We start from the raw sequence: 21,883 nt of genomic DNA, 5'->3' as shown, positions 1-21,883 counted from the left end.
AGCTCACAAGGTCAGGAGATCAAGACCATCCTGGCTAACACGGTAAAACCCTGTCTCTACTAAAAATGCAAAAAAAAAATTAGCTGGACGGCCAGGTGTGGTGGCTCATGCCTGTAATCCCAGCACTTTGGGAGGCCGAGGAGGGCGGATCACAAGGTCAGGAGATCGAGACCATCCTGGCTAACACAGTGAAACCCTGTCTCTACTAAAAATACAAAAAATTAGCCAGGCGTGGTGGCGGGCGCCTGTAGTCCCAGCTACTCGGGAGGCTGAGGCAGGAGAATGTTGTGAACCCGGGAGGTGGAGCTGCAGTGAGCCGAGATTGCACCACTGCACTCCAGCCTGGACGACAGAGTGAGACTCCATCTCAAAAAGAAAAAGAAAAAAAAAAGTAGCCAGGTGTGGTGGTGCATGCCTGTAATCCCACTCAGGTGGGTGAGGCACAAGAAATTGCTTGAACGTGGAAGGTAGAGGTGGCAGTGAGCCAAGATCGCATCACTTCACTCCAGGTTGGGTGACAGAGCAAGACTCCATCTCAAAAAACAAACAAGCACCAAACAGGCATAAGTGGCCCCATTTCTGTTTTGAGTCAGGGTCTTGCTCTATCACCCAAGTTGCAGTGCAGAAGCCTGATCATGGCTCACTGCAGCCTAGATCTCCTGGGCTGGGAGCAGTCCTCCCACTCAGCCTCCTGAGTAGCTGGGACTACAAGTGCATGCCACTGCACCAGCTAATTAAAATATATATATATATTTTTTAGATTTGGGGTCGTACTATGCTGTCCAGGCTGGTCTCAAGCAATCCTCTTACATGTCCTCCCAGAGTGCTGGGATTATAGGCATGAGCCACCGCACCTGGTCTACTGTCCCTGTTTTACAGATGAGAAATTGAAGTCCAGAGTGATTAAGTAAATTACTCCAGGTGATACAGTAAATAGCAGATCCAGGATCAAACCCAGTCCTGCCTCATTCCAGTTCTGTGTCTTGTCTACCCTACAGTGGAACTTACGATGGTGAGGGGCCCTGAGAGGAGAAAAGTGACAAGAATCCTCTTGAGCAGTGAGAGAAGAGGGATGCAGGGAGGATGGGAGATGTGTGTGCATCTCTGTACGTGTTGTCTGGATGTGGGGGGCCAAGGCCAGATTTGTAGGACCCTGGAGACCATAACAAGGACTTTGGATTTTGTCCAAATGTGATGGGGAGATGCCAGATTTTTTTTTTTTTTTTTTTTGCTGGTCTCAAACTCCTGAACTCAAGTGATCTGCCTGCCTCGGCCTCCAAAGTGCTGGGGTTACAGGCGTGAGCCACCATTCCCAGCCACCAGATGGTTTTTAGTACAAGAATGACATTGTATTTTAAAAGAATTATTCAGTTTCTTGCTTATATGGGGATAATACCCCATATAAGGTTATCATGAGGAGTAAATCGGAGAGATTAAGTGAGAGGACTCATGTAAGGGTCTTTGTAGGTGCGAGGCAGAATAGACAGTTGAGTGGATATCGGCCATAATGGTGACATAGTCGGCGCACTGAGGAATTCAGGGTAGGGCTGGGAGCTGGAGACGGTAATAACCTGGGGGTCTGCGCGTCCAAGAGATGGTATAGAGATAGTTCCTCTAGTCATCCTAAGGCTGGGTGCACTTCACTGTAATCCCAGCACTTTGGGAGGCTGAGGTGGGAGGATCAGTTGAGTCCAGGAGTTGGAGACCAGCGAAACCCAATCGCTACAAAAAATACAAACAAAACAAACACACACAAAACGGTGGCTCTAGTCAGCCTGATAGAAACGACTTGGGGTACAGGCCCTAAGTCAGGTACGCTGCTGTCCAAGAGCCTGACTGGTAGATAGAGATGCGAAAGGGGCACAGGGCTCTCTAGGTATGCAGGAGGCAGCAAGAATGACAGTTCCAGGGGTTCTACGTGGAAGGAAGAGGAGGCCAGGAGGAGGGGACTTCAGGTCAGATTGAGGGGGCATGCGCCATCCGGAGGAGGAGACTGTCGATGTAATTATGAAAGTCCAAGTCCTAGCTGCTTTTACATTGCCCTAGTGTACAACCTCAGGCCCTGCAGACTGCACATCTGAGGACCCCTGCCTGCCCTGTCTGGCTTCTCTGAATCTAATAAGGGAGAGGATGCATATGGAAAAAGAACACGGAACAGAGATAGAGAGGAAAAAAAAGCACCAAGGTCCAAGTTCAGAGAGCCCTGGTAATTTTAACTTGCAACTCACCTAAGAAGAGCCTAACGGTCGCAAGAGTATGCAGGAAGGCCCCAACCCGACCCTGCCCAGTACGCAGCACCCAAGGGCGGCTGGAAGCGCAATGCGCGTGCCGAGTACAGCGCTATTCAGTCCGCAGGCTTTTTGAGGATTTCAGTTTCAAAGAACGGTCGGCTTCGGGGCGGACTTTGCTTCAGTCCCAGGCCTCGGGAGGCAGCGGGGAGACAGACTGGGACACCGAGCATGCAGAAGGGGAGGAGTCTTGAAATAGACGGAAAGCGAGAAGGCTCCCCACCTGGCCAGACTTGCTGGGCGAAGTGAGAAGCACTGAGGCCTGAGGAGGCTCCACGCGTGCGCAAAGGGCCGCTCGCTGTGATTACTCGGGTGGCGATAGTCATGATGATGCCGCTGCCCCGCCTGCGCCTAAAGGGAAACCCTAGGGGAGGCGGAGGCCAGTGGGGATTTTTCAAGCCAGGTGGTCCCCTTCATCCACGACGGACAGGAAGGGCGACCTCCCGAGGCCACTTCCAGGTCTTGCGACCGGAGCAGAGTTACCACAGAGACGCTCCTCCCGAGGCCTCACGCGTCGGAAGGTTCTGTCTCCTGGATTCTGGCTGACTGACGCGTCCCCAGAGCAGGTTCTCGGTAGCAGCCGACACGCCCCACTCCGGGCACAGCGAGATCTGAGGACCACGCTAAGGCGTCCTTTCCGCCCTGATTCGCGGCCGCTATGGAAGGGGCGGAGCCGCAGCGGAGGGCGCGCCGCTTGGACGTCACTTCCGGTGAGCCCGGCAGCGACCACGGCAACATGGCCCTGAACGGAGCTGGTGAGGACTTGGGCGGCAGAGGCTTGTGGCTGTGAGGTACGGGAGGCAGCCCGCTTCGGCAAGACCCCCAGTCCCTATGCCTCTCTTCCCCAGAAGTCGACGACTTCTCCTGGGAGCCCCCGACTGAGGCGGAGACGAAGGTGCTGCAGGCGCGACGGGAGCGGCAAGATCGCATCTCCCGGCTCATGGGCGACTATCTGCTGCGCGGTTACCGCATGCTGGGCGAGACGTGCGCGGACTGCGGGGTGAGGCGAGACTCGGGCGAGTGAGCAGGGATGGGTCTGCGGGTCAGGCCACTCAGCCTTTCCTCAGTCCTCCCCTCTGGACCTCATCGCCGGCGTCTCATTCCGGCCCCATGTGCTTTTTGGTCCGTAGACGATTCTCCTCCAAGACAAACAGCGGAAAATCTACTGCGTGGCTTGTCAGGAACTCGACTCAGACGTGGATAAAGATAATCCCGGTGAGGGTAAAAAATAATCCGGGAGAGGGGCCGGATGTGCTTAGGGGGGAAGCGTGGTAAGTGGTGATAGAGGCCCGAGAACAGTAGGCCTGGGGGGCGGCAGTGGAGTGTCTGGGTGGGGCAGAGGTAAAATGGTTTCTCCTTTAGACTCTAAAGAGGACCATTAACTCAATAAGAGAACCAAGCACCTCCTGTGTGCCAGCCACTGCGCAAGAGTCTGAGCTCAATCAGGCCCAGTACTGATGGAGAGTTGAAGCCAAGGCATAAATGTGATACAAAGTAGAAAGTGGATGAGTTGCCTTATAGAGGGACAGGGAAAACACCTCAAGCACAGAAAGAGCAGAGCAGGAAAGGAGATGGCTCACGGCTGAGGTGGGCCGGGCATCCTGACCATTCCACCCACTTTCTCCTCTTTTTAGCTCTGAATGCCCAGGCTGCCCTCTCCCAAGCTCGGGAGCACCAGCTGGCCTCTGCCTCAGAGCTGTCCTTGGGCTCTCGACCTGTGCCCCAGCCCCCAGTACCTCGTCCGGAGCATTGTGAGGGAGCTGCAGCAGGACTCAAGGCAGCCCAGGGGCCACCCACTCCTGCTGTGCCTCCAAATACAGATGTCATGGCCTGCACACAGACAGCCCTCTTGCAGAAGCTGACCTGGGCCTCTGCTGAACTGGGCTCTAGCACCTCCCTGGAGACTAGCATCCAGCTGTGTGGCCTTATCCGCGCATGTGCGGAGGCCCTGCGCAGCCTGCAGCAGCTGCAGCACTAAGAGAAGCCCCTGAGCAAAACCCTCTAGAAAAACAGCTGTTCCTCTGTGTGGTTTGTTCTTTTCCTGGTTCCGAGTGTGCATGCCAGCCACAGCTCCACTCATGTTTTTCCTACTTTTGGCCTCTCACCTCTCCACTCTCTGCTCTCCTTGACGCCCTGAGATGAGTTGAACTTGTTTCTGCTCAGTTTCCCCAGTCAGGATGCGGGAGTAGGTAGAGGACTATGTGATGCACCTTTTCTAAGGAAGAGGTGATAGCCTTTTCAAAGGCAGCAGCCAGAGGGGTGGACCCTAGCCTTGTCTCTGGCAGCACATCTGCAGCCTCTTCCGCCATCCGGTGCCCATTCCCCACCTGGAAGTGAGATTTTGGGTTCCAATCCCCTTGATAGATTCCCCTCCTTCCCCTGAGCATCCTGACCCTATCAGCCTGTCCCATCTCATGGCCACCCCAGGTACTCAGCGACAGGAGTTTGTGGTGACCTCAGCGTCAGGTGGCACGTTAGGCACCAACTGTGGACTTGCCAGTCTCCTGACTCCACTGTTAGATCATTTTCCTTGGGAGGGTAATGGGCAGAACACAGTGTGTGTGCGGGCGGGGCGCGGCGGGCAGACGGGGTGGCTAAAAGAAACGCGAAGAAACCACGCCTGCCCCCTTCGGCCTTTTCCCCACTCCGCCGCATTCTTCCATCTCCCCTTGAGTGAGTGGGTGCCCCGCTGTCTTTTTCTCAGCTTTACGCGACGTGGTCCCACAGCCGTTGCCTTTTTAAGAGAGGCCCGGCCCATGCGGAGGGGGTGGGGCAGAGGCGGAGTCTGAGGAGCTGGGGAAGGAACAAAGCGCGGCCTGCGGGCGGCGGCTGGGCTCCGGCGGGGCCGCGGGGTGCGGGACCTGCGGGCAGCGTCCCGGGCGGCGTGTTGGGGAGAAGGAGGTGGCATCGCCGTCCGTGGCGATGAACGGGCTGCCCTCGGCAGAGGCGCCGGGCGGGGCAAGCTGCGCCTTGGCCGGGCTCCCACCGCTGCCGCGCGGCCTCAGCGGCCTCCTTAATGCGAGCGGGGGCTCGTGGCGGGAGCTGGAGCGCGTCTACAGCCAGCGCAGCCGCATCCACGACGAGCTGAGCCGCGCCGCCCGCGCCCCGGACGGGCCCCGCCACGCCGCCGGCGCCACCAACGCGGGACCCGCAGCCGGCCCGCGTCGTCCTGTCAACCTCGACTCGGCGCTGGCCGCGCTGCGCAAGGAGATGGTAAGTGGGTGGGCGCCGGCCAGCTGGGCGGGGGGCTGACGCGGAACGCAGGGGACTGGGACAGGCGGCCTGGGTCTCAGAGGACTTGCAGGCACCAGTTGGGTTCCAAGGGTTATGGTAACAATAATTAGCGATAGTTAAAAATTATGGCAGTGGTTACCATATATTTTCAAATGATCTGATGTTACTTCATTTCATCCTGCTAAATGGATAATAACCGCATTTTTTGGGTGAGGGTCGTGACTGAAGTTGCACAGCTTGCAGGTGGTGCCTGATGTCTACAAAAACTTTGTTTAGGAAGGTGCGGGGAAGATGGGCTGGGGCCCACTGTTCCAGGGGGCAGGGCTGGGGTGGCCTGGACCCCAACTCCAGCCCACTCTCAGTTGTCTGCAGGTGGGGCTGCGGCAGTTGGACATGTCCCTGTTGTGCCAGCTGTGGGGCCTGTACGAGTCAATCCAGGACTACAAACACCTGTGTCAAGACCTGAGCTTCTGTCAGGACCTGTCATCCTCCCTCCATTCGGACAGCTCCTACCCACCGGATGCGGGCCTGTCTGACGATGAGGAGCCTCCCGATGCCAGCCTGCCTCCTGACCCGCCACCCCTCACTGTGCCCCAGACGCACAATGCCCGTGACCAGTGGCTGCAGGATGCCTTCCACATCAGCCTCTGAAGAGCTGGGGGGCAGGGGGCGCGCACCCATGCAAAAGGCTCAGAAACTCCCCCTCCGGCAAGCCCTCAGACTGCGGAGCCTGCGCCTTCCCCCATACCACCTCACCTCACCTCACAGGAGGGCCAGGCATGTATTCCTCAGAGGCGAAACTGCCAAACCCTTTCTCCTGTCTTGGGTTGACTGGCACTGGGGCGGGTACCTAGGGTACAGCCTCTGCCCATGGTACTGGGCCTCCACTTCTTCCACATGTGTGCACCCCCAGCTTGGCCAACCCTCAGCCTTGCGGTGGGGCCCGAAGCATTTTCCCTTCCCCTTGGCATCTCTGGGATTGGGATGAGTGCCTCGCTCCCATCTCCTCCTCACCTTTTGTTGCTATCGGCAGCTGCTGGCTCAGGGGCATTCCCACCTCCGGGCTCTGGGTTCCTCTGCCCTGGAAGGGCTCCAGGACCCGTCCCAATACCCACCCACGGCCAGGAGGGCCAAGGCCCCGTGCTGGATATTTAAATTTAGGGGCCGGCCTCCAGGGCGCGTAGATAAATAAATACTCTCAGCGTGGTTGTGCTCTGCCTGGCTGGCTCTGGGGCGGGAAGACCGCGGCGTTCTGGCAGGTGCGGCCCCACGCTCTGCCGGCGGGTGGCGCCCGAGACCCCCGAGTGAAGGTCTTGCCGTCCCGCGCGGGCGGGGCTGGGGCGCTCCCGGCTGGCCGAGCCTGGCTCAGCCGCCGGGTGACTGCGGTCGGTCGAGTCACTTCCCCTCTCTCGCCCGCGACCTCCGAGTCCTCCGCCTCCTCCCAGTTCGCTTCGGGCTTTCCCTGCCGGCCGGGAAGGAAGGAGAAGGAGCCGCCCACCTTGAGGAGGGAAACTTTCCACCCCGCACGGGGCGGGGTTGGGGCGGCGCAGGAAATGGGTGGCCGGAGTCGGCTGAGCAAGGGGCCCCGGCGGGGGCGGGGGAGGCGCCTCCTGGAACGGTTTGGGAGCTCACGCCCCGCGGGTGGGAGGGAGGAGCGGCAGAGGCAGAGCGGTGTGAAGTTGCGGCACCTCGGGCCTTCCCGGAGGCCAGGCGTGAGAATCTGCGGCGATGAAGGTTGATGGGGTCCTAGAGACCCGTATTCCCCGCTTAGTCTATGAAGACCGCCGGCTCTCCCCACAGCACTAGCGGTCTTTACAGTTATCTGTGAAAGGTTTCTTCTTAGGAAACTGGGGACCCACACGGCTGGGACTGGGAACCAAACCCAGCTGTCAAGCCCACCGGAAGAAGTCAGTACGTTCGGAGACAGTGGGTACTCAGCCCCGCACACGCGCACACGACACCCCACAACTTCCTGAAAAGAGGCGAAGCCGCACACCGAGGTGTGTGGACGAGCAGCACATCCCCGCGCCCTGCTGCAGCCACTTGCCTCCTGGAGATGCAGCCTAGCTGGCAGTCCTGGCACTCAGACATCCCGTTAAACCAAGTAGCCGTCACGCACCGGGCTCCTGTTCATTCACACGCTTTGCAGAGCAGTGGGAGGGAGCAAACTGACCTGTTGCCCCAGGGCAGCTGACACCTGCAGAGGCTCATTACCGTGCAGGGCGGGTGGGTAAGCGATAAAGGCTCTAATCTAGGGGTTCACAGAGCCGCTAACGCCCCAGGCAGGCTTTCCTGGGGAGGGAGAGTAAACATACACACAGAAATGACGTTTTTCCCATCCATGGTAGCGCATCCCATTTAGTAAGGCATGGCAAAATCAGCCAGGCTTTCTGCTAAATGCTTTCTGAGGTTCGTGCTCTCAGTGATTCCGTAAAAGGCGGAACTATATCCCCATTTAATAGACATTGAAACTGAGGCTCAGAGTGTTAGCGCTTTGCCCAAGGTCACACTTGGTTGGAAGTCAGTAGTGAATCTGCAGCTACTTGGGATTTGGGCCCCTGAGGTTAGTCCTGACTCGACGCCTTCCTGATCTGGTTAAGACGTGGGTGGCTGCACCATGGAGTAGAGGAGAGCTGGTCCTCGCCCAGATTCACAGTATGACTCTGAGCAAGTCCCTTCCCCTTTCTGGGTCTCAGTTTTCCCAGCCCGTGAAAGGGGGCCAGCAGTACATACCTCCCAGGGCTGCGGGCAGGAAGGGAGGCGGCCCGGGTAGCGCTCTCTAGGGTGGCACCAAGTTGCTGGTTGCCCTCTCTCGGGGTCCACGCAGCCTCTGCGCGCCCCGAGTGGGCACTGCGGTCGGGCGACACCCTCTCCACGTCCCCCCCCCCCCGCCCCCGCTCCTGCTCCCTCTCCCGGGTCGCTGCGCTAGGCCCCGGAAGCCGGGTCGCCCCGCCCCCCGCTCTCCTGCCCCGGCCCCCGCCCCGCGCCGGAGCCCCGCCCGCCTTCCGACGGGGGTGCGGCTCCAGGAAACGGCGCGCTCCCACCTCCGCGCTCGGCCACCCGACGCGCCCCAGACGACCCTGCCGATTCAGCCAGACCACCCGGCGGGCCCTAGCGGCGGCAGCGGAGAGCGCGGTCCGGGTCGGAGTCTGGGACACCTCCGCACGGACGGGGCGGGCGGCGCGGACAGGCCATGGGGACCCGGGCCGGGCCAGCAGTGGCGGGCCAGCGGGAGCCCCGGGCCTGAGAAGTGGGCGGCGGGGCGGCGGGGGCCATGACCTCTGTGTGGAAGCGCCTGCAGCGTGTGGGCAAGCGGGCGGCCAAGTTCCAGTTCGTGGCCTGTTACCACGAGCTGGTGTTGGAGTGCACCAAGAAATGGTGAGTGGGAGGGAGGCCAGGGGTCTCCTCCGAACTGGGACCTCATCCAGCCCTTAGAGCCTGAGAGGATTCTGCCCCCCAGCCCAGTGACCAAATGGGCCCCCACCCCAGCTTGGGCCCTGTTTCTGTTCCCACGCTTGGAGATTCAGAAGTGCCCTTGCAATTTGTGGGACCCCTGGAGTTGGGGGTGTGGGCAGCCTTCCCCGCGTGGGGGTCAGGACTTTCAGGCCTGAGGTTCTGCCTGTGTCCACTCCTTCCTCAGCTGCGGTCAGTGTTGGGGGAGGGAGGCCGCGTGTCTTGTGCCAGAAAGGTTCTTTAGGGTGGCATTGGAAAAGGGATGAAGTTTTGAGGTCTGCAGGTGGCTAGGGCTGGGGCAGGAACCTCCCTGACCTTACTTAGTCTAGCTAAGAGCAGAGATGTTGCCCCCTCCTCCCCTGTCATCTTGTTGAGCCAGAAGAACCCCTCCAACTCCCGCCTCTTCAGCTAGGGTGCCGGGAGGCTGGAAACATCTCCACAATGTCCTTAAAAGGGGAAACTGAGTGCTGGGAGGAATGAGGAGGGAGGCGGGAAGCAGCTTAAAGGGGCCTGAGGACCTAGGAGGTTGTGTGTCCGGGATGAGAGGGTTGTGGAGGGCAAGGTGGAAGGGTGAGGGGTAATTCACGAGAGGGTGCAGGCCCCAGCCCGGACTACCAACAGATTCGGGGCATCTCGTTCACATGCCGCCACCCATAGCTGCCCAGGCCCCTGCGTCACACCCTAAATATACGTGCTCGCTGGTGTCAGCTTCCCTTGGCTGGATTAGGGCACAGCTGTGGGGGGCCTCACCCCCCAGACGGAGCTAAATTTAGGCTCCCCAGGGGAAGGGCTGGGGCAGGAAGGGACCATAGAGTCCAGGGGGAGGGGAGTGAGAAGGAGGCTGGGGTCCCTTGGGCAGCTGCCATATCCCTGGCCTTGCCCACACTGGGCCTGCTAGAGGGCTGTTCACATCTTTCAGCAAAGCCCGGGAGAACTTGGGGGCTGGCAGTTGAACTCTGGCCTCTGGCTCCTGCTCCAGCATCCTGCGGGAGGCCAGGGAAACGCTGGGCACAGCAGGCTGAGGGTGCCGGCAGTGTCAACGCAGCTGAGTCACAGGCGGCTGTGGGTAGGGCCTCCTGGGCTGCTTAGCCTGGAGCCCAGGCCGGGAAGCTGCCCCTGCCCAGGTTGCAGCTTCCCAGGAGGGCGTGCGCAGCCTGAGTCAGGCTGCCCGGCCAAGCCCCGCCCTCCCTAGGCACCCCCTGTCCGCTTCCCCTTTCTGGGAAGGCCCCTTAGTTACCCTTGCTCTGCCATCGCCAGCAATTTGGGCTTGGGGAAGGGAACTTGGCTCTGGGCTGGAGAGCTCTAGGCTCAACCGTGTAACCTTGTTTGGCTCCAAACCTGCCTGGGCCCCAGCATCCTCAGGGTTAACAGAGAGCCAGTTATCCTGGCTTGGCCCCTAGAGGAACAGTGAGCTGGGCAAACCCAAGCGTCTGGCATGGGGCTGGGTACATGCAAGGCAAGATTGTGTGCTGCCCTCGGCCGGATTGTCCCCTCAAGCATTACCCCTCCTGGGCAGCAGTTGAACATCTAACCCAAAGGGGCCCTCTGCCCCCAGGCCCAGCCATGAGTCCACTCAGTGCCTGGGAATGGGCCCTGCGCAGCCATCTCTGTCCTCTTGCTTTGCCTCTGCCTCTCCTCTGACCTGGCATATATGCTGTTCAGTTTAGATGTCACCCGCTGGAAGTCTTCCCTGATTGCCCCCCAGGCTCCACTGTCATCATCTCGCTGAACACTGATCCTCCTTGGGACCCTGGGCCCAGCAAAGGGCTGGACGTGGCGGGCGAGGGATGGCAGTGTTGGTTAATGACAAGCTGACCCTCTACTGCCTCTCTGGCCTCACCCCCAACTCTCTGCCCCTCTCTCTGACATCACCCTCCAGCTGCAGACCCTTGGACTTGCCATTCCCTCTTTCTCCAGATCCTCACACAGCCCATTCCCCTGCCACTCATGTCTCTGCTCGGACACCCAACCTCAAGGAGACCCCCAAGGGGTTTCCTCACATCACCCTGAAGTTCGCTTGTTAATTTATTTTCTTTCTTGACTGGCAGTCTGCCTCCACCTCCATTGTCCTCATCGGAAAGGTCTTGCCCCTCTTTTGCCCGCCTCTGTCCCCAAAACTGGGCTGGGTTTATGGTGGGCGCTCCACAAACATCTTTGCGCGAAGGGCCTTCTTTTATCGCTCGTCTTTGTGTCTCCCTGTGTCGGAGTCTGCGTGTGTACGCAATGCTCAAGTGCGCATCTGTGTCTGGCATCTCTTACCGGGTCCTTGTGTTTCTGTGAGTCTTGGTCTCTGTATGTGCCTGTCCCTGTCTCTTGCTGTTTTTCCTCATAGTCCCTGCCTGCCCACACTGTCTGGGCCTTTGCCCTTCTGCTGTGGCCCCACCCTGCCTTAGCAGCTCCACCCTGCACCCTGTGGCCCCAGATAAAGGGCTGCCCAGGCCCTCTCCTGGAGGAGGGAGAGGTGGGCAGAAGGAAGACCCTGAGGGAGCTGGGGGAGGAGGAGAAAGAGGAGATGGGGAGGCCGGTGAGCCTGACCAGGCAGCCCACTCTCTTTCCCTCTCCCCCTCCCCCTCCCCCAGGCAGCCAGATAAGCTGGTGGTGGTATGGACCCGGCGGAACCGACGCATCTGCTCCAAGGTGGGGAAGGATGGCAACTGGGGATCCAGGTTAGGGATGGGGGCCAGTGGGAAGCTGATGGGGGCTGATGGGGGAGTGGAGTCAGGTTCAAGTTCAGATCAGAATCCACAGAGGAGAGAGGAAGATGGTGTCAAGGTTGGTGATAGGGGGTGGGTGTGGGAGAGAAGAGTTAAGATCGAGGGAGGACTCAGATTGCCCCTTGTAGGCCCACAGCTGGCAGCCGGGCATCCAGAACCCATACCGGGGTACCGTGGTGTGGATGGTACCTGAGAATGTGGACATCTCCGTGACCCTCTACAGGGTGAGTCTCTAGCCCTCCAGCATGAATGGCAACAGGGCAGGCAGTTGCAACACGGGCAGTCACGCGGGTCTCCTGGTAGGTTGTTCATCCAGATAGACGAGGATGCGGGGGGTGAGGCCAAGAATTAGGGGGGCCTGCTCAGCATGACTGGCCCAGGAGTTCTCTTTGGAGGAGGCAGCATTTACCCAACACATGCAGCATGAGAGGCAGCTGGGACCAGAACCTGGGGTGCATCCCAGGAGGAGGTAGCAGCATGTGTAAAAGCCACCACCTCACACACCTGTAATCCCAGCTACTTGGGAGGGTGAGGCACGAGAATTGCTTGAACCTGGGAGGCAGAGGTTTCAGAGAGCCAAGATCGCAACCCAGCCTGGACGACAGAGCAAGACTCCGTCTCAAAAAAAAAAAAAAAAAAAGCCACCACCACCAAGCACCTCCTGAGCCAGCACAGGCTCTGCTCCCTTTGCTGCCGCCCCAGCAGCCGTGTACTCACCAGCACTCCTTCCCAGGACCCCCACGTGGACCAGTATGAGGCCAAAGAGTGGACATTTATTATTGAAAATGTGAGTGGAGTGGGCTTGGGTCTGGAATCTTGGGGATCCTAGGACAGCACTGATGCTCCTTCCCCTGGTCTCTCCTCTGGCCCACAGGAGTCTAAGGGGCAACGGAAGGTGCTGGCCACTGCCGAGGTGGACCTGGCCCGCCATGCAGGGCCCGTGCCTGCCCAAGTCCCGCTGAGGCTGCGGCTGAAGCCGAAGTCGGTGAAGGTGGTGCAGGCTGAGCTGAGCCTCACTCTTTCTGGGGTGTTGCTGCGGGAGGGCCGTGCCACGTGAGTGCCTACCTGCCCTCCTTGACCCTGGCCTGTGACCTCTGACCCCCACCCTCACCTTTAACCTCTGCCCCCCAGGGACGATGACATGCAGAGTCTTGCAAGCCTCATGAGTGTGAAGCCTAGTGATGTGGGTAACTTGGATGATTTTGCTGAGAGTGATGAAGACGAGGCTCATGGCCCAGGAGCCCCCGAGGCCCGTGCTCGAGTCACCCAGCCAGGTGGGCTCACAGCCTGCTGTGGATCCAGACTCCCAAGACCTGGGGAGGGAGGGTTTCCGGGCCACCAGCCACTTGCTGTGCCCGCCCTGTGATGGGAACTCATAACTGCCCAGGCAGTCCCAACCAACCCGGCAGCCTCAGTCGTCCCAGCCTGGCTGCTGGTTCCATGATGGCCTTGGTCTTCAACTGAGTCCTGGAGGATGGGTTCCCAATGTCTCCCTGGGCTCCTGGGTCCTCTCTTCATCCCTGTGTGGTGCTTGCCAGGCCCGTACCTGACCCAGGACAGCTGGGTCAGAAGCCTGGCTCCTAATCCCTCACCACCAGCCCTCCTGGGCCAGCTGGGGCTTCCTCATCCCTTCCTGCTGCTTGTCCAGGCTTTTTCTCTGTCCACTATTGTGGTTCTCTCTCTCTTTCTCTCCACATCTGTGGGCCTGTCTCTTCTCGCAGGCCGGGGCGGTGCCCTGCGGCCGGGGCGTTTCCCAGGTAGGCCCTGCACCGTAGTTGGGGGAGGGGGTCAGGCCTGCAGGGCCCTGCCCTGGGCTGACTCTGCCCTTCTGCTCTCTCCTACCACCCCCAGATCCCTCTCGAGAGTTGAAGACGCTTTGTGAGGAGGAGGAGGAAGGTCAAGGACGACCCCGGCAGACAGGTGAGACCCAGGCTGGGGTTGGGGGTAGAGACCGGACCCCAGGTCATTGGGCCCAGGCCACAGCATCCCCTACTTTCTTCTCAGTTGCCAGCCCTTCTAATGCTGAGGATACCAGCCCAGCCCCTGTGAGTGCTCCTGCACCCCCGGCCAGAGCCTCCCGAGGCCAGGGGCCAGAACGAGCTACTGAAGCCGGGGGCCAGGTGGGCCCTGAGGCCCCAAGGCCCCCGGAAACCTCACCAGAGATGAGGTGAGCTTTGGAACCAGCCCCACCCCCATTGCCCCCTGATAGGAGCTGCAGTCCTTACCCCATCAACCTGCCTCTCCAGGGCCCCAACAGTTTGAGGGGTGGGGGATGGTGCTGAGATTTGGGGCCACAGCAGCCCCCCAACTCCCCCTCCTGCTCTCTTCTCAGGTCTTCAAGGCAGCCAGGCCAGGACACGGCCCCAACCCCAGCCCCTCGGCTCCGGAAAGGCTCTGATGCCCTCCGGCCCCCAGTTCCCCAAGGGGAAGATGAGGTCCCCAAAGCCTCAGGGGCTCCTCCAGCAGGATTGGGCTCTGCTAGGGAGACCCAGGCCCAGGCATGCCCTCAGGAAGGGACAGAAGCCCATGGAGCTAGGCTGGGCCTGAGCATTGAGGATAAAGGCTCTGGAGACCCTTTTGGAGGGCAGAGACTCAAGGCTGAAGAGATGGGCACTGGGGACAGGCCAGAGGCCAGTGGGGTGGACACTGAGCCCGGGTCAGGAGGCAGAGAGGCAAACACTAAGAGGTCAGGAGTCAGAGCTGGGGAGGCTGAAGAGAGTTCAGCAGTTTGTCAAGTGGATGCTGAGCACAGGTCAAAGGTGAGACATGTGAACACTAAGGGACCAGAGGCAACAGGGTTGATGCCTGAGGCAAGATGCAGGGGGACCCCTGAGGTTCCTCCAAGGGGCTCTCAGGGGAGGGTGGGAGTCAGGACCAGGGATCAGACTGTAGGGCACTCTGGGCAACTTGGTGACCTGAAGAGGGCCAGGGCTGCTGCAGGCCAGGAGAGAGAGGGTGTAGAAGTGAGGGGCGGAGCCCCTGGTATTGAGGGGACAGGCCTGGAGCAGGGCCCCTCTGTTGGAGAAGTAAGCACCAGGCCCCAGGTGAGCAGCTGGCAGGGGGCTCTATTATCACCTGCCCAGGGGGCAATATCCAGGGGTCTGGGAGGCTGGGAGGCAGAAGCTGGGGGTTCAGGGGTCCTGGAAACAGAGACTGAGGTGGTAGGGTTGGAGGTGCCGGCAACCCGGGAGAAAGAAGTTGAGGGATCAGGGTTCCCAGAGACTAGGACACTAGAAATTGAGATACTGGGGGCCTTGGAGACAGAAGCATCAAGATCAAGGGTCCTGGAGTCGGAGGTTGATGGGACAGGACAGTGTGAGGGACCGGAGACCCAGGAAACAGAGGTGGGGGTCATAGAGACCCCAGGGACAGAGACTGGGGCGGCAGAATCTGAGGTACTGGGGACCCAGAAAACAGAGGCTGGGGGTTCAGGAGTTTTGCGGACAAGAACTAAGATAGCAGAGACTGAGGTACTAGGGACCCAGGAGATAGCTAGGGATTTGGGGCCACTGAAGATAGAAGATACGATAGCAGAATCTGAGATGCTGGGGACCCAGGAGACAGAGGTGGAAGCTTCTAGGGTACCAGAGACAGAGGCTAAGGGGACAGAGGCTAAAATATTAGGGCCCCAGGAGATAACAGGTAGGGATTCAGGGGTCCCAGAGATAGAAGCTGAGATAGCAGAGTCTGATATATCGGTAGGCCAGGAGATAGAGGTGGGGCTTTTGGGGGTTCTGGGAATAGAGCCTGGGGCAGCAGAAGATGCGATATTGGGGACCCAGGAGATAGCATCTAGGGATTCAGGGGTCCCAGGGATAGAAGCTGATATAACAGGGATTCAGGGAAAAGAGGTTGGGGGTTCAGAGGTTCAAGAGACAGAGACTGGGACAGTAGAAACTGAGATATTGGGGACCCGAGAGATAGCATCTAGGAGTTCGGGGGTCCCAGGGCTAGAATCTGAGGTAGCTGGGGCCCAGGAGACAGAGGTGGGGAGTTCAGGGATCTCAGAGCCAGAGGCTGGAATGGCAGAGGCCCAAGTACTGATGACCCAAAAGACAGAAATTATAGTTCCAGAGGCTGAGAAGGAAGAGGCTCAGACTTGGGGGGTCCAGGAAGCAGAGACTGGAGTTGGGAGTGCTGTCAAATATGAGGCTTTAAGGGCCCCAGTCACTCAGCCAAGAGTTTTAGGATCCCAGGAAGCAAAAGCAGAGATTTCAGGAGTACAAGGGTCAGAGAGTCAAGTTCTGAGAGTCCAGGAGGAAGAAGCTGGGGTTTGGAGGATGTCAGAGGGAAAATCTGGGGCTTGGGGGGCCCAGGAAGCAGGGATGAAGGTTTTAGAGTCTCCAGAGAACGAATCTGGTACTTTTAAGGCCCAGGAAGCGGAGGCTGGGGTCTTGGGAAATAAGAAGGGGAAAGAAGCTGAGGGAAGCCTCGCAGAGGCCAGCCCGCCTGAAGCACAGGTGGCCAGTGGGGCAGGGGCTGGGGCGCCCAGGGCTTCTTCCCCAGAGAAGGCTGAAGAGGACAGGAGGCTGCTGGGCAGCCAGGTAGGGATGGGGGCCGCCGAGGGCCCAGTCTGCTGCTTCCCACTAACCTGGGGCTGAGCGAACGGCGGCTCTGCATGGACCCACCTGGTGGAATGGGATCGGGTGGGGTGCGGGGCTCAGCTTGAAGGAGCCCCCTCATCCCTTCCTCTCTCAGGATGCCCTGGTTCTCCTACCCCATCTTCCCTGGGCCGCATGGAACTGGACACCTCTAAGCTGATTTTCTAAGCTGACCTTGAGGTCTGGCTGCTGGTGACCTCTGATCTTGTCTGAGGGCCACTGACCTTTTAGGTGACCTTGGCAGATAACCCTGCATCTGGAAACCCTTTTACCTGGCCCCAAGGCTCTGGCCAGTGGTCTGTGGTGACGCCTGCAAGCTCAGAGATGGGGCTGTTTTGTGCCAGGCATGAGCTTCCCCAAGAGGCAGAGGGCACAGATCCCATTTATACATCCCCTAAGTCCACCCCTGTGTCCCCAGGCAACACCTGCCGTGGTCAGCTCCAGCCAGTCCCTGCTGGAGTGGTGCCAGGCAGTCACCGCTGGCTACCGTGGCGTCCGCATCACCAACTTCACCACATCCTGGCGCAATGGCTTGGCCTTCTGTGCCATCCTGCACCGATTCTACCCAGATAAGATGTGAGCTGCCAGAGGGGTAGGAATGGATGGGGGAGCCATCAGGGAGGGCAGTGTGGACCCAGTCTCTGACCAGCACTCTCTCTGCAGTGATTATGCTTCCCTAGACCCACTCAACATCAAGCAGAACAACAAGCAGGTGAGATGGGATGGGGGGCTGCCTGGAGGGAAGGAGGGTCTAGAGAGCCAGGCTTTCAGTCTCACATTTGGATAAGATGGGCTGCTGGGCCCTGCAGTGGCTTCTGGAAGTTCCGCCACTTTTTACCCCTTTCGTCATTAAATTGTTTGTTTTCCTTGTTTTTGTTTGTTTGTTTTAAAGCGTTTTTCCTCCCTTAGATGGTTTTTCCAAAACCACCCTTTGGTAACGGGGTGGACCGTGTGCCGTTGCTAAGCAACGCGAGGGCTGGCCCTGTTGCTGGATTTCCCTTGTTAGGAGGGGGCGGTGTTGCTAGGCAAAGCCTGGGGTGCCAATCCCGGGGACCCCCTCCGCGGGGCGGCACCGTAGTGTTGCCGGGTGGCGCGGGCCACCGCCGCCGCCGACCCCGAGCGCACCCTTCCCCCAGGCCTTCGATGGCTTCGCGGCTCTGGGCGTGTCGCGGCTGCTGGAGCCAGCGGACATGGTGCTGCTGTCGGTGCCCGACAAGCTCATCGTCATGACGTACCTGTGCCAGATCCGCGCCTTCTGCACCGGGCAGGAGCTGCAGCTGGTACAACTGGAGGGCGGCGGCCGCGCCGGCACGTACCGCGTGGGCAGCGCCCAGTCCAGCCCGCCCGACGACCTGGACGCCGGAGGCCTGGCGCAGCGGCTGCGCAGTCACGGGGCCGAGGCGCCCCAGGAGCCCAAGGAAGCCGAAGACCGCGCGGATGGGGCGGCCCCGGGGGCGGCCTCCAGGAACGTGGACACGGGCCGCGCCTTCAAGGACGGCGGGGCCGAGGTCCCCCGAGAGGTGCGACCCGCGGAGGTCCCGGTCGAGGGGCTGGTGAACGGGGCGGGGGCGCCGGGCGGTGGCGGCGTGAGGCTGCGACGGCCCTCGGTCAATGGGGAGCCCGGGCCGGTGCCCCCGCCCCGCGCGCACGGCTCCTTCTCCCACGTGCGCGACGCCGACCTGCTCAAGAAGAGGCGCTCAAGGCTGCGGAACAGCAGCTCCTTCTCAGTGGACGATCCGGACGCCGGAGCCGCGGGAGCTGCGGCTGCAGTGAGTGTCAGGGCTCCTTCTTTCCTCCCCGGGAAGCTGGGCAGAGAACGGGAGAGTCCCCAGGGGCCCCAAGGACAGAGCTGGCGCGAGGGTGATGGGACTCGGCTGGACCCGGGAGGGGCTTTCTGATCAGAGGGACCCTGGTGCTGTGGAAGAGTCCTCTGGTGTGGTAGTGAGCTCCCTGTTAGGGGACGCATTCAAGCTTGCCAGGCAGGGTCCCGGGCTTTGCCACCAGCCTGGGATAAGTGCTGAGGGCTTTTAGTGCTTGGCATTTGGTGTGGGGAATCACAGGCTGCAGTAGGAAGTTCCCGCAGGATCCACATTCCTGGCCCTCAGCCCAGCGCTTGGGAGGCTGGAAGGTGGGTTTGGGCATTTCTCTCCCTGCAGGTGGCTCATCGTCAACCAGCAGCCACCCTGCCCCGTAAGCTGGGTGCAGACTATCTGTACTCAAGGGGGATTCTGCAGGGCTTCCCAGCCCCAGGACTCTGGCATGCATCTTTAACCCCAGATGCTGGAGACCAGTCTCCTCTTTTTTTACAATGGAAAGTTGGAGATGGGAGATCCTGAGGGCCCATGTGCCTGCTGTCATCCCCTATGGGTTGCAGGTCATCTCCTAGAGTGTCATGTCACTGTGCTGGAGGGGGCATGGTCCCAGAAAGAGCAGGGACCTGCTCAGTGACCCACAGCTGCTGGAGTCCAGGACACGGGGTTTCCAGCTGGGGTCCCAGCACTGCCCCATCCTGCCTGTGAACCAAAGGGCAGCTCTGCCAGGCTGCTGCAAACCTTCAGCTGTCCAGGAATGACCCCTACGTTTGAAGGAAAGGAGTGAATTCATTGGGAAAGCCTTTCTGGAAGAAGCCACCATCTGAGCTAGGTGCTAGGTTGATAAGATGGCCAGGTTTTTCCCAGGTGAAAAATGAGTGGGGTTCTCAAATGGCGGGACCTGCATTAGCAAAAACGTGGCAGCAGGAAAGTTCAGGTCTCGTTTGGGAACTGCCAGCCATCTCCCAGAAGGTCCATAAGTGGCAATGAGGCTAGGCTTGAGAGCAGGAGTCCTGAGTGTAGGGTCAGAGGCACAGCACTGAGCCTGTGAGTGAGAGACAGAGGGCACGGGTGATGCCCACCTGTAGGATATATGATACGCAGGAGTCAAGGACGAGGCCAGCTTTGGCCCATCTGTTGGCCTCTGGCCACAGCCCCATTAATGTGTGTCAGTGGCTCTTTAAATCTTAAAGGGGAGGTGCCAACCTATACCCCTCTGGGTCCCAGTTCCAGCATCTGGTCTTTCCAAGTCAGGCCTTCCCTCAGCTCTTATCTCACAGGAGATGTCTGACCCATGGGGCTGGAGGGGACTCCTCATTGGCCACCCCCATCCCTCATGCCCATTGTGTGCAGTGGGAGGTGGTCTGACCTGGCCTGGCCCTTGGGAGCTCCCAAAGTCCTGGTCTTCCTGGAGGAGGGGCCAGACATGAGGGTATTGAAAGAGGAATTTGAGGCCGGGTACCGTGCTCATGCCTGTAATCCCAGCGCTTTGGGAGGCAAAGGCGGGCAGATTACGACGTCAGGAGATCAAGACCATCCTGACCAACATGGTGAAACCCTGTCTCTACTAAAATACAAAAAATTAGCCGGGCATGGTAGTACAGGCCTGTAGTCCCAGCTACTCAGAACGCTGAGGCAGGGGAATCATTTGAACCCCGGAGGCGGAGGTCTCAGTGAGCTGAGATCGTGCCACTGCACTCCAGCCTGGCGAAAGAGCAAGACTCTGTCTCAAAGAAAAAAAAAAAAGAGGAATTTGAGTTAGACATGAGGAAGCACTGGAATTCCCATGAGGCCTGGCATGAGGAAGCTCCGCTGCTGCTGAGGCTGGATTTCTCCACTCTCCTGCCTTTGCCTGTCCCGTCAGCTCAGCACTCTCTATGTCCCTGGCCTGCCCATGGGTTCTTACAGTGTGTATGAAAGCCTTTTGCAAGGTGGCATTGAGGCTCTCTGCAGATTGCTGTCAAAAAAAGGGGAGCTGTGTGTTTCCTTAGATTCCTTTCTAGAAGCCCTGCAGCTCCCAGGTCACACAGGGCTGGGCTTTCTCCCATTTTACATACAAGGACACAAACAATGGCCCCATGGGTGTGACTGGCCCCGAGGCACACAGCAAGTTGGTGGCCAAGCTCGGGAACAAAGTTTTGGGTTAGATAACCCTGGGTCCTAGACCAGACCCTTTAGGAGCCTCATCTCTGACCCTCAGTTTCCTCATCTGTAAAGTGGGGAGGGTCGTGGTCCCTGCCTCCCGGGGCTGTTGGGAGGATCCGGTGAGTCAATGTACATAAAGTGCTTTAAATGCCCGGCACAGAAACACTTGGTAGATATGAGCTGTTGTTATTAGTCAGTGTACCCCGAGTGTATTTTCTGGGCCCAGCTCTGTATAAGGGGGAGACATGGGAAACCAGCAGCTGTGACGGGGTGAGTGGGGGTTGGAGCTGTAATGGGAGAGGCCATGGGAGTAGCATCTGCCCAGCCTGGGGATCAGAGGAGGCTTCTGGAGACATGGAAGTCAGGGATAGCGGTGGGAAGAGTGTAGGAGCCCCGGCAGGGGGGCCTCTGAAGGAAGTAGGGCCGGGCTGGGTCATGGAGGTCACGTTGGTACCAGGCAGCCCAAGATGGAGGCTGACTCCAGGCTGAGAAAGCTATTTTGGGAACTGAAAGTCGGTCACTGTGGCCAGGGGGCGGTGTCTAGGCGTGGCTCAGGGTGGTAGGAACATTGAGGCTGGAGCTGCCTGAGGCTTTGGCATGAGGCTGGGGGACTGAGGAGAGGTGTGAAACAGTTACACCTTAAAGGTGGGGGGGAGGTGTCAGAGAGGCCTCTCGGTTTCAGCTTGAGTCAGCAGGCAGGCCATGATGGTGGCTGGTGGGGAAGCCACCACTGCCCCAGGCCAGAGAGGATGGCCCCTGAGCCAGGGATGTCCAGGGCTGCCTCTCGGAGAGGTACAGGTGGGAGTGGACATGGGCGGCTCAACCACTGTCCCTGCCCCATGACCCCGACACAGGTCAGATGACCCAGACTTAGGGGGCCAGGTCAGGAGCAGTTGAGGGGCCAGGCTGTCAGCTGAGCCGCAGGTTGGGGACCCCTAGCACTGACAGTCCCAGCAAGTCACTAGGGGCAGGCAGGCACATGGGGTCAGCCCTGCCCTTCCAGGCTAAAATTCAGAGATCCAGCCAGCCTGGCTTGTCCTGTGTGTGTGAGCATGCGGCAGCCGCTCCTGGGTGTGGGAACTGAAAATGCAGCAGGGCACCCCCTTTTGGCCAGGAGATGGAGGTGTTGGCTCAGGAGGGTCCGGGTCTGGGAAGCCCTGCGGACAGAATGGGAGGGAGCCTGGATGGGGCCTCTGCAGGAGGCAGGGCTGGGCTGGATCACACGGATGAGGCCATATCAGGTGAGTGCAATGGTCACTGCATGGGGCCCTGGCCATGATGGGAAGCCAGCACTAGCTGACAGAAGTCAGAAGTGGCCTGAGGGGGTTCCATGGAGGAGGAGTTGAGGCTGGGCGTGGTGGCTCACACCTGTAATCCCAGCACTTTGGGAGGCTGAAGCGGGCGGATCACCTGAGGTCAGGAGTTCGAGCCCAGCCTGGCCAACGTGGTGAAGCTCCATCTCTACTGAAAATACAAAAATCAGCGGGGCATGATGGCAGGTGGCTACTTGGGAAGCTGAGGCAGGAGAATCACCTGAACCGGGAGGTGGAGGTTGCAGTGAGCCATGATCCTGCCACTGCACTCCAGCTAGGGTTACAGAGCGAGACTCTGTCTCAAAAAAAAAAAAAAAAAAAAAA

General features: G+C 59.4%; 3 protein-coding genes across 9 annotated transcripts in view; all 3 read left to right on the top strand.

The window, feature by feature from the left end:
* The first annotated feature begins 1,753 nt into the window (after positions 1–1,753).
* Positions 1,754–4,300, top strand: ZNRD2 (zinc ribbon domain containing 2). The gene is made up of 4 exons (XM_023186129.1): positions 1,754–3,043; positions 3,137–3,288; positions 3,419–3,503; positions 3,923–4,300. Exons 1-4 carry the CDS (start codon positions 2,947–2,949, stop codon positions 4,264–4,266), a joined length of 678 nt encoding a protein of 225 aa, XP_023041897.1. The 5' UTR covers positions 1,754–2,946; the 3' UTR covers positions 4,267–4,300.
* Positions 4,301–4,610: 310 nt separating this feature from the next.
* On the top strand, positions 4,611–6,728 carry FAM89B (family with sequence similarity 89 member B). Of its 2 annotated transcripts, none has more exons than XM_023186130.2 (2): positions 4,611–5,501; positions 5,895–6,728. In XM_023186130.2, the coding sequence occupies exons 1-2, from the start codon at positions 5,211–5,213 to the stop codon at positions 6,171–6,173; spliced, it is 570 nt and encodes a 189-aa protein (XP_023041898.1). In that variant the 5' UTR covers positions 4,611–5,210; the 3' UTR covers positions 6,174–6,728. The 2 variants fall into 2 exon arrangements, with proteins under 2 accessions (XP_023041898.1, XP_023041899.1); XM_023186131.2 differs by having other exon boundaries at positions 5,885–6,728.
* Positions 6,729–8,503: 1,775 nt separating this feature from the next.
* Positions 8,504–21,883, top strand: part of EHBP1L1 (EH domain binding protein 1 like 1) — a 17,083-nt gene continuing 3,703 nt past the window's right edge. Inside the window, exons 1-12 of one of the 6 annotated variants that reach the window (XM_023186115.2) lie at positions 8,505–8,900; positions 11,555–11,612; positions 11,818–11,913; positions 12,423–12,476; positions 12,564–12,742; positions 12,821–12,963; positions 13,541–13,609; positions 13,694–13,856; positions 14,022–16,233; positions 16,709–16,866; positions 16,954–17,002; positions 17,535–18,059. In XM_023186115.2, coding sequence (XP_023041883.1) covers positions 8,797–8,900; positions 11,555–11,612; positions 11,818–11,913; positions 12,423–12,476; positions 12,564–12,742; positions 12,821–12,963; positions 13,541–13,609; positions 13,694–13,856; positions 14,022–16,233; positions 16,709–16,866; positions 16,954–17,002; positions 17,535–18,059 — 3,810 coding nt within the window. In that variant the 5' untranslated portion in view covers positions 8,505–8,796. Of the gene's footprint in view, positions 8,901–11,554; positions 11,613–11,817; positions 11,914–12,422; positions 12,477–12,563; positions 12,743–12,820; positions 12,964–13,540; positions 13,610–13,693; positions 13,857–14,021; positions 16,634–16,708; positions 16,867–16,953; positions 17,003–17,426; positions 18,060–21,883 lie in introns of those variants that run through there. The other 5 variants (XM_023186114.2, XM_023186117.2, XM_023186119.2 and 2 more) reach the window with 5 other exon arrangements.

Source organism: Piliocolobus tephrosceles, chromosome 13 (assembly GCF_002776525.5).
Source record: "Piliocolobus tephrosceles isolate RC106 chromosome 13, ASM277652v3, whole genome shotgun sequence".
Classification (NCBI taxonomy): Eukaryota; Metazoa; Chordata; class Mammalia; order Primates; family Cercopithecidae; genus Piliocolobus; species Piliocolobus tephrosceles.
This window is presented reverse-complemented; position numbering and strand designations above follow the sequence as displayed.